Source organism: Tachysurus vachellii, chromosome 24 (genome assembly GCF_030014155.1).
Source record: "Tachysurus vachellii isolate PV-2020 chromosome 24, HZAU_Pvac_v1, whole genome shotgun sequence".
In the NCBI taxonomy this organism is placed as follows: domain Eukaryota; kingdom Metazoa; phylum Chordata; class Actinopteri; order Siluriformes; family Bagridae; genus Tachysurus; species Tachysurus vachellii.
The window spans coordinates 2,960,593-2,971,480 of NC_083483.1; the positions used below are offsets into that span (position 1 = coordinate 2,960,593).

Genomic DNA, 10,888 nt, shown 5'->3' on the forward strand with positions numbered 1-10,888 from the left:
TTTTAATATTTTTTTATTTGAGCAGTTTAATAAATAAATAAATAAATAAATAAATAATTCCCAGGTTCAAAATTCCGACTTCTCATGTAAATCAAATGCATCTGCCCTTGTCTACGTGACAGTGGATCTGCTTGAGATCAATACCAGGAAGTGTGTGTGAGGTGGAACTACACCTTGGATGGTATTCCAATACACTGCAGGGTACCATGTATGCATGCAAACTCCTTCACACACTCCATCAGACCTTCAGTGAAGCCAATCCATCTACCTGCATATATTTTGGGGTGTTTGAGAAAAGTGAAGAATCACAAGCATACAAACCCACCTTCGTCTTCGTCGCTCTCTTCACTGATTTATGGATCATGCTTCGCCAGTTTTAGAATGATGTTTATGTTGTTCTGATATGTTGTGTAGTATTTATTATTTTGGATTTAAATTGGATTTATTTATTTTTAATATTTAAATTCAAATTTAATTCTAAAAAGGAAACTATGTACTTATTGATTGAACTCAGTAGATCATTCTCGTGTGCTCATTTTCAGATTCACAAGTATAAATTTATGTATTCAATATATTTCCAATTACTCACTCACTCTCACTCATTTTCTACCGCTTATCTGAACTACCTCAGGTCACAGGGAGCCTGTGCCTATCTCAGGCGTCATCAGGCATCAAGGCAAACGTGCTAACCACTAAGCCACCGTGCCCCCTATTTCCAATAAGATTATTATAATATAAATGTACAGTTAAAACTAAAAACTAAACTGTGCATTATCAATGTACAGTTAAAAAGCAAAAGCTTGTGGTTAGCATGTAACTATGTCTTGCAAACATTAGCTGCATTAGCATAACTAGCAAACAGTAATAAGACTTGTTAGCAAAATGTTATGTATACATATAGACTAATAGGCTAATATTGACTGCACATTGTCATTGCACGATACCATGCAAAACTTGATAGCGGGAGATATCCTGGATATAATGCTATATGCTTAAGAGTATATTAAATAAAAACAGCCAATAAAACAGTTTACGCCTTTATTTTAATTTCATAGTTATTTGGACAATTCTAGTAGAAAAAAAAAATTCACCAGATGACAAACAACATTTAGTAGCGGATTTAGATTTTTTATGACAATTCCACAAGATTGCACATAGTGCTTTCTTTGGTGGCAGGTCATTGGTGGCTTTTCATTGGTGGCTTTTCAGAAGTCGCTTACATCTTAGAATTCTTCTCCTTCTTCCCCATCCTCAAAAGAGTCGATCCCAACCTCTTCATAGTCCTTCTCCAGGGCAGCCATGTCTTCTCTGGCCTCAGAAAACTCACCCTCTTCCATGCCTTCACCAACGTACCAGTGCACAAAGGCCCGCTTGGCGTACATCAAGTCAAACTTGTGGTCCAGACGAGCCCAGGCCTCAGCAATGGCGGTAGTGTTGCTCAGCATACAGACAGCCCTTTGGACCTTTGCCAAATCGCCTCCAGGGACCACAGTCGGTGGCTGGTAGTTGATTCCCACCTTGAATCCAGTGGGACACCAGTCCACAAACTGGATGCTTCTCTTGGTCTTAATGGCTGCAATGGCCACGTTGACATCCTTAGGAACCACATCACCCCGGTACAGAAGGCAACATGCCATGTATTTGCCATGCCTTGGGTCACACTTGACCATTTGGTTGCACGGCTCAAAGCAAGAATTGGTGATTTCAGCTACAGAGAGCTGCTCATGGTAAGCTTTCTCAGCAGAAATCACCGGGGCATAGGTAGCCAGAGGAAAGTGGATTCTGGGATATGGGACCAGGTTGGTCTGGAACTCGGTCAAGTCAACGTTCAAGGCACCATCGAAGCGCAGAGAAGCGGTGATTGATGACACGATCTGACTTATGAGCCGGTTGAGATTGGTGTAAGATGGGCGCTCGATGTCCAGGTTCCTGCGGCAGATGTCATATATGGCCTCATTGTCCACCATGAAGGCGCAGTCAGAGTGCTCGAGTGTGGTGTGGGTGGTGAGGATGGAGTTGTATGGCTCCACCACAGCCGTGGACACCTGTGGAGCAGGGTATATAGCAAACTCTAGCTTGGATTTTTTGCCAAAGTCTACAGAGAGACGCTCCATCAGGAGGGAAGTAAAGCCAGAGCCAGTGCCTCCTCCAAAGCTGTGGAAGACCAGGAAGCCCTGAAGACCCGTACACTGGTCAGCCTGTACAGAATAAGTGTCTGGATGTTATATGGATGCTAGGCTGGGAGATGTCTATGCTTAGAAATCCCTGTATAATTTTATTTATTGACAACAATATTTTGAGTGGACTCATCACAATAGACTATTAAGGATGTCTGGATACTTTCAAAAAAGTGAACAAAGTCACTTAGATTACCAAAGATAGTCCAGTTGCCTATGATTAGATTTTCTTGTGTACGGAGATAAGCAGAAGTTTATCTAAAAGACCAACCTGACTTTTGATAAAGATTAATAAACAAAGTTTAGCTTTGAGAAATCAAAATCCAGACCGTCTTACCAGTTTACGAATACGATCAAGGACAGAGTCGATGATCTCCTTGCCAATGGTGTAGTGACCACGAGCATAGTTATTCGCCGCATCTTCTTTGCCAGAGATCATCTGCTCTGGGTGGAAGAGTTGGCGGTAGGTTCCAGTACGAACTTCATCTGAAACAAGAGGTTCCCATAAAGTGAATTTAGTTTCACGCATTAATATTAAATATAAATGGAATATTATCAAAACATGATTTGTATGTTCTGCAACTTGGCTGCATTAAATAAAAAAAATGATATAGGCCAATATCAGATCTAATATACCAATGACAGTTGGTTCCAGGTCCACAAAAATGGCACGAGGTACATATTTTCCAGATCTGGTATCACTAAAGAAGGTAGTGAAGGAGTCATCGTGGCCACCAACAGCCTTCTTGTTTGGCATCTGACCATCAGGCTGGATGCCATGCTCCAAACAGTACAGCTCCCAGCAGGTGTTTCCCATCTGAACACCAGCCTGGCCAACATGCACGGAGATACATTCACGCTAAGGGAAAGAAAACAGTGTGATTAGCATTATCTTGGTAAAACATGATTCGATTCGAACATTTCTAATATTCTTTTTTGTTTTTCTAATGGATCAGTAGTGTGTCTGAAACAACCTCATTCTACGAACGACACGTTTCCTACTTAATCCTAGACCAATCACGCTTGAAAAGGTTGATTTTACTTCCAACACTTATCTTTTTATTGCCATTATCAAAAAAATAAATTAATAATAATAATAAAAAAAAAAACACTATACTATACTGAACTATACTATAAATCTAGTAGAATTTATCAAAAAAATTTTTAAGGTAAATTTAAATTCTTTAAAACATTACAGGCGAGTGAAAGTTAAGGTGTACTGTATTGTTTCTTGACACATTTGACATACTGACACATCCATTCATACATATACAGTGCAGATTTGCATAGAGAAACCATGATCTTGTACTTATTTGCGCACACACTCTGTTAATTTGCTGTTCATGCCCTTTTTGATTTGGATTCTATACCACCAGGTGGCAGACAGAAGTGATTCTCGCTTCTTGGAGGTTTTTCCACAACATGACTGACATTTGCAGGTGACAGAGTGGGAGCGGCAAACACACACACGATTCCCATACGGGTTGCATAACCACCATCCACCATTTTAAAGCATTTGCATTTCACATTAGCTCCAAGCTGTGGGTTGTTTTTGAAAATAGGGGCTGTTGAAAGGTCACTGTGTTCTGTGAAGTTTTGTTAATCAAGTTTACACGTTCAGAGAAGGAGGGGTTCCAGCACGGCTCCTCTGACGAGCCTGGAAGGCTCAGAGCGTCGACGTGTGTCTCAGCAGGTTTGGGTGAGCGGTGAATCATCAGCTACGCCCTTACATGGAATCTTCAGCATGTCCTTGAGAAAAACGGAGCGAGCTACAAATGGGTGCGAGGTGCAAGCAACAACCAGTTGAATTTCCTTTCGTCTAAAACATCTATAGAGTATATTATTTACTTCTCTGGGAAAAAAAAAAGCGACGTTTCTAACGAATATAACATAACTGATACATACTGAGATTAATATTGTAAGAATGAACGTTAAATATATAGACAAGCTCTATGATCTTTCCATGAAGGTTTTCCAACAAGCACAAACCCAGTTACTATTTAGTAATATTATAAATATACAGTATGTGACCTATATGTTACTATGGACTTTCTAAAGCTAAGTGGTTCAACAACTCAGGTTTTAAACCTTAGTCACCATGGAATTTGAATTTTGAAGCACATGCATACAAACAAGTTTAAAATCGAACTTGTCAGACACAACGTCATGTGTTATTAAAGAAAATTTACAAATGCCCAGTAATGATTTGGGAATCTGGGACAGTGCTCCAGAGAGTCGTCCCACTTTTTATCGACTTTCCCGAAACGGCGCCTGTGTTCGACTCTGAGTCAGCTTCTCATCTCGTCAGGGTCATCCTTTATTTTTACCCTCATGCCCCCTGCAGCGGTGTGTTACTGGGGAAGGCACGTGGGAATGGCCTAGTTTGGTCAGAAAGCTATTTATGGCGTGCTAGAACTTTCCACTTTCTCCACCTTCGCTACTGTTAAGCCATATGTAATGATATTATTACTATTACCCTGTAAATAATCAGCAAGCGCTTTCACAATGTTGGCCACACACACACTCTGTCCCTTGTAATGCTCACTGATTATTTGCATTGTGTCCTGACCTGGTTTTACCCAAAGCAGCTTGTTTGCGTGAGTTTCTAAGCTGATGATTGGATTTTGGACTGTGAAAAGCTTTCCTCAACACTAAGAACTCCAGATAAGAAGACCTTTCTAGATTTTTGGTGTTTAATACTATAAAAGGTTCCTTCTTCTGGCTCATAATGAGTTTGATTGTTGGTTCAATTTTTCCAGGGCAGCTGGAGGACAAAACTAAATCTACAACAGTGAAGCATTTTTTTGGTCTGTACCACTTTAGAAATCTTTAGAACGCTGCCCTGGATGCAGAATCATACATCTGTGCGATTCCTAGATCAGAAAAGATGAGTGTACCTGATCATTGAACCGTTCTGTGAACCTGTGGAACATCAACCAAACACATGAAGCTTTCTAACACATGGCTGTTGATTCTTGGTCAGACCATCAGACCATGTTTCATTCCCCATACCAATATCTCAAGTTTCTCAAGTTCTTGGAGACCTACAGCAAAACCTGCTAATAGAACCAAACTGATTTTGCTGGCTCCAGATCCTGGTTAGGTGCAGCATCATATAAGTGCCTGAGAAAATAAGATGTTAAAAAGGAGAGATGACGTTTGGCTGGATTCCACAGATATTACTTTTTTTTGTAATAAATAGTGTCAGATCCAATGTTCAAGTACTAACTGCCAGGAAACCATTCACGCTGGTCGACATGAGCAGACCGTGTCAGTATTTATTGACACAGTAAACACAAGATTTAATCAATGAATAACTTGCAACTGACATTATGTGAGCACCACAAACAGGATTAAAAATGGCTCCATTAACCACTCCATAAGACCACACTACTGCTGCAAGTTTATTGGCATGCATACTCATATTGGCCATTGTTCATGAGTGCTCCAGTACTGCAGGTGCCGCTATAAAAAAAAATAAAATAAATAAAAACTACGAAGAAACACATGAACAGGAAAGTCAGCCTTTTTGGAACAAATCGACTTTGGCACGACTCGTTATTGCTGCTTACAGGTTTGGTCGCATTGCATCTGTATCTGCAGAATTTCTCCAGGCACCACATCATACCTTACACATGACATGGTGACCGAATGCTCAGCAAAAAAAAAAAAAAGTTTGTTCTGTTTGAAACGTCGTTATTTGTGAAAACCAGTCGGACGTCATTTCTACGTGAAGTCCTTTGGACTATCCATAAACACAAGAGTAGCAAAATACTGAACTCAATAAAATTAAAAATGTCTATTAAGAGTCCATTTATGAAAAATTGGCAGAATTTTTAGTACATGTTCATCATTATTGCATAATAATTTTGAAAAATTTCTTTGATTCTGGTTCCGGCCCTGCATGCACAAGCTGTTACCGCTCAAGCAAATTTGATGGTATTTCCCCAGAATGTAAACAAACCAAAGGTCATTTAGGCCATGAGCCTCTGACCAGGATTAAAGTTGCTAAAAATAAATGAATGTAGTTTGTGTGTGTGCGCTTATCAGTTATTTACAGTGTCTTTCATTTAACAGGCAAAGTAAAGTAACAGCTGCAGGAGATGTTTAACACGCTTACACAAACGACTTCCAAATGGCTTCCTTTCACTATGTGATGAAGTAGTGGGGGAACAAAGAGAAGGAAAAAAATGACATCTGGCTTAGGAAAGCTTTGAGAAATGTTTGTCTTTTACACTCGGTGTAACCACACAAGCTGCTGTCTGTCGACTTTATTCATCGCAAATGACAAATGCTGCTTGGTAAGAAGCTTGAGTTTTTTTTTTTTTAACAAAAGACACACAGAAACTGGCCATAAAGAAGAAGTAAAAATGTCTGCAAGGACGCCTGGTCATAAAGCAGTTAAACAGGAAGCTGCAAAACTAACAAACACACCCGCTATTCACACAGATCAGACCCTAGTGAGGGTAAACAGACAGCAGCACTAAATAGCAGACCATTTCAGAGACCATCCATTTAGACGTTTTGGGTTCAATGTGACTACATTGCGAAATAATGCCTTCGAAATGGTGCATTAATTAGGAGGCAATATAGGTCTCAGTCTCTACTGAGCTGAACTTGCTGCGTTAGATTAAATGAATGAAGGAGCGGCATAACGAGAGAGAAGCAAAAACATTGATTGGGTAAGCTAATATTGATCTCCACTGCAAAACTACTGAATCATTGACCAATCAATCAGTGGCACACTCCACGGTCAACAACCACTGTTGTGGTCCACTACTATAAACCAACCAATCCAAGGTTTGCTGCTGATAAACAGCCAGTCACAGATCACTGAAAATAACTATATCACAGACCACTGATAAAGATGAACCAGTAGCACCAATAACACTGCCAGTCAGTAAACCATTCTGAAAAGCAACGACCCGCTGATCAGGACTGAAATAATGGATCACAATTAAAAACGGACCACCATAAACTACCACCAATCACGATTAAACAAAAATGATCCATGATCTACAATGAAAACTGTTTAATAACTGACCACAAAAACAGGCAGTGCGCACAACCACTGCTCATTGTGTAAAAGTTTAAAAAAAAAAAAAAAAATTTTAAATAAATAAAAAATATTTAATTTTTTTTAAAATAATCAAAAATAAAATAATAATTATATAATTTATTTATATATATATATATATATATATTTTAGGTTTTTAGGTAAAAAATAAAAATGGGGAAAAACAATAATAACAAGCTAATAGCAACAATAGCTAATATTGTATATAATAACAATAGCTAATATTTCATATGCAAATATAGTAAATTCATGAAATCAGTAGCTTGGGCGACTCCACCCCACCCCACCCCCCCACCCCCCCAATGTACATTTCAACTTGCACCAGAATTTACTGTAAACACACAATGAATGCACGTCATTATGCACATTGTACAGTTTATAAACTAAAAACAACTAACCCATTGAAAAATATAATCAATCTCAAGATACAAAACAAAAGAAAATGTTTATAAGATTGTAATATTCTATATGTTATACATGTCATAGGTCAGATGTAGCATTAGCATTAGCTGCATAGCACATCATGAGACTCTTAAATATAACTTCGTCTTTCGCGCGTTTTTTCATCTCCATTAGTTTTTTTTTCTGATTTAGGCCCCTGGTTGTTTTGGCCTACAGTTTGCTTTCATTTCTGTTGACTCACTTGCACCATCCCCCTGCTGCTGTTAAACCCCGCCCATCCATCTCGTATTGACCAATAGGAGTGGAGGTGTGATCGATTTGATTGGGCGGTCCTGTCTGCGTGCCTGCGCAGACCCGTCACGAAGCGCGCGCTCACTCGCATCACGAGCTGCTCCCGCACGCGCGCTGCAGTCGCATGACTTTAATGTTTTATTCTGATCGGCCAGTGAAAGTCGCATAAGTCCTGATCGCCCAATCGTGGTTTTATCGCGTGGGCGCCCGGTCCCGCCCCCGGTTCAGATGCCGCCCTGGGCGGATGTCCATGTCGCACAAGTCTAAATCCGCCATTGGATGAAATTATGCAAATGAGCCGAAAGCGCAGTCGCCCTTTTCTTGCGCATGCGCAAACCGCTCCCCAAAGTACAACGTGTATGGTGCGTAGGTTGCGGAATAAGTCATTATCGCGTAATTATCTTTTTCATATAAAGATATTCAAACAAAAAAACAAACAAAAAGGTATCATTTATCTACGTAGGTTTGTCTATAATCGATAAAAAGGCCTAGGGTCGGTTTACACGAGTGCGCGCGCTTTTTACATTTCCTGTTCGGAACTAAACAATCATTTAATTTAACAATATAAACATTTAGCATTCAAGAATAATGAATAAATGTGTTGTGTGTTGTGTGTGTGTGTGTGTGTGTGTGTGTGTGTGTGTGTGTATATATATATATAAGTGAAGACTGTACTCACCATTTTGTATTTATGTCCTCTCACTGTGTACCTGTAATGGGGTAATGGAGTGAGACACGAACATTGGCTACTGACGCACACACTGCCTTTTATACCACACACACACACACGCGCGAAAGGAGGAGGAGCGACGAGCACTTAAAAAAAACAAGATTTTCTGTTGCGTGTTACGACACTGTGTGACACCGGGAAATGTTTTGGCATCTAAATCTTTCATAATTATACTTCCCTCTTGTGGTCATTTTCTTATCAATCATCTTCATATAATATATGGAATTTTAATATAATTAAACTATATTAATTTAATACAATATAAGTATTATTATTATTATGTATTTTATTATTATTATTATTATTATTATTATTATTATTATTATTATTATTATTATTAAAATATTATTATTATTAGTAGTAGTAGTAGTAGTAGTAGTAGTATTAACACTAATAATAATACTACTAATAATAATATAACCATCATCATCATCATCATCATCATCATCATTCTACTTGAAGGACTTCCTTATATTGTGTCTTCCTGCAAGATCTTTGCCCCGAATATATGTAAAACAAACACTACAGCAACATTTTCCACTTGAAAATTGAGTGTGTTATGTAACTGTGGAAAATGTAAACGTGATAAAAGTTTTTAACCATATTGCCTGAAAATGTCCGAGGCCCGTATTTCAGTAGATCACTTACAGTAAAGTGGATCAGTTCTGCTGTCCAGTGTGTCTGAATATCTTGAAGGATCCGGTGACTACTCGCTGTGGTCACAGTCTCTGTATTAATATTGTTTATTAATGGCTGCTGGGATAAAGAGGATGAAAAGGCAATCAGATCTAAAGCAATCACTTCTGTGCTGAACTCAGAGTTTACGATGACCCATTAGTACCTCGGTTGCACTATTGTAAACTGTTGTAGAAATGTAGATGTAAATGTGTTACCAAAATGAGGATGGGTTCCCTTCTGAGCCTGGTTCTGAGCCACGGGGACAATTTTCCAGAGACACCAATCAACCTACCATGCATGTCTTTGGACCGGGGGAGGAAACCGAGTACCCGGAGGAAACCCCCGAGGCACGGGGAGAACATGCAAACTCCACACACACAAGGTGGAGGCTGGAATCGAACCCCGACCCTGGAGGTGTGAGGTGAATGTGCTAACGACTAAGCCACCGTGCCCCCTAATTGTACATATTAATCCATTTATTTTTATCCTTATACTTTCTTCTTCTTATTATTATGTATTTATTTCTTTTTCCTCTCTCTTCTGTTTCCATACTTCTGTAAAGCTGCTTTGAGACAATGGGAAATTGCTAAAAGCGCTATACTGGTTGAACATAATTTTATTTCATAAGTCCTCAAATAGATTTATGCAGACTGTTCGGTTGCTTATTTTGTTGAGCCTTAACATTTGGTTTTAGAGTGTATAATGATAAATAATGCTTTTCATGACATTAAAATAGATATTGGGAAATCATTATATACGGATGATGGTGCAATATGAAAAGGTGCATGTAATATACCACGTTATAGGAAGTATACAGGCAACCACTAGTGGCATGTTTATGGATTATCTGTAGCCAAAACTTTGCAAAACTCATCATCTACCGTGCAGAACATATCGAAAGATTCAGAGAAACTGGAGAAATCTCTGTGCAAAAGGGACAAGGCTGAAGACCTTCTGGCCCTCAGACGACACTGCATCACTCGGCATGATCGTGTCAATGACATTAATAAATGGGCCCAGGAATACTCCCAAAAACCACTGTCGGTAAAAACAATCCGCCGTGCCATCTGCAGATGCCAACTAAAGCTCCAACATGCAAACAGGAAGCTGTATACGAACATGGTCCAGAAATTCCGTCATGTTCTGTAGGCCGAGGATCATTTAAAATGGACTCTTTCGAAGTGGAAAAGTGTTCTATGGTCAGACGAGTCCAAAATGAATTCTTGTTGGAAATCACGGGCGCCGTTTCCTCCGGGCTAAAGAGGATGGAGACCTTCCAGTGTTTTATCAGCGTTCAGTTCAAAAGCCAGCATCTCTGATGGTATGGGGATATATAAGTGCATACGATATGGGCAGCTTTCATGTTTTGGAAGGCATTATGAAGACTGAAAGATATATAAAGGTTTTAAAGACCTCAAGATGGCGTCTATTTCAGGGAAGGCCTTGTGTATTTTAGCAGGACAATAAAAACATTGTAGTTGTAGTTTAGTTTCAGGTTGTGTATTTAAGCTAGAAGTAAAGTGTAGCTACACT

The 10,888-nt window shown here is 39.3% G+C and overlaps 1 protein-coding gene across 1 annotated transcript; it reads right to left on the bottom strand.

Annotated features, from left to right (window-relative positions):
- Positions 1 to 1,024: 1,024 nt before the first annotated feature.
- Positions 1,025 to 8,739, bottom strand: tuba8l2 (tubulin, alpha 8 like 2). The gene is made up of 4 exons (XM_060859906.1): positions 8,627 to 8,739; positions 2,814 to 3,036; positions 2,515 to 2,663; positions 1,025 to 2,198 (listed from the first exon to the last, which is right to left on the bottom strand). The coding sequence occupies exons 1-4, from the start codon at positions 8,627 to 8,629 to the stop codon at positions 1,224 to 1,226; spliced, it is 1,350 nt and encodes a 449-aa protein (XP_060715889.1). The 5' UTR covers positions 8,630 to 8,739; the 3' UTR covers positions 1,025 to 1,223.
- Positions 8,740 to 10,888: the final 2,149 nt, after the last annotated feature.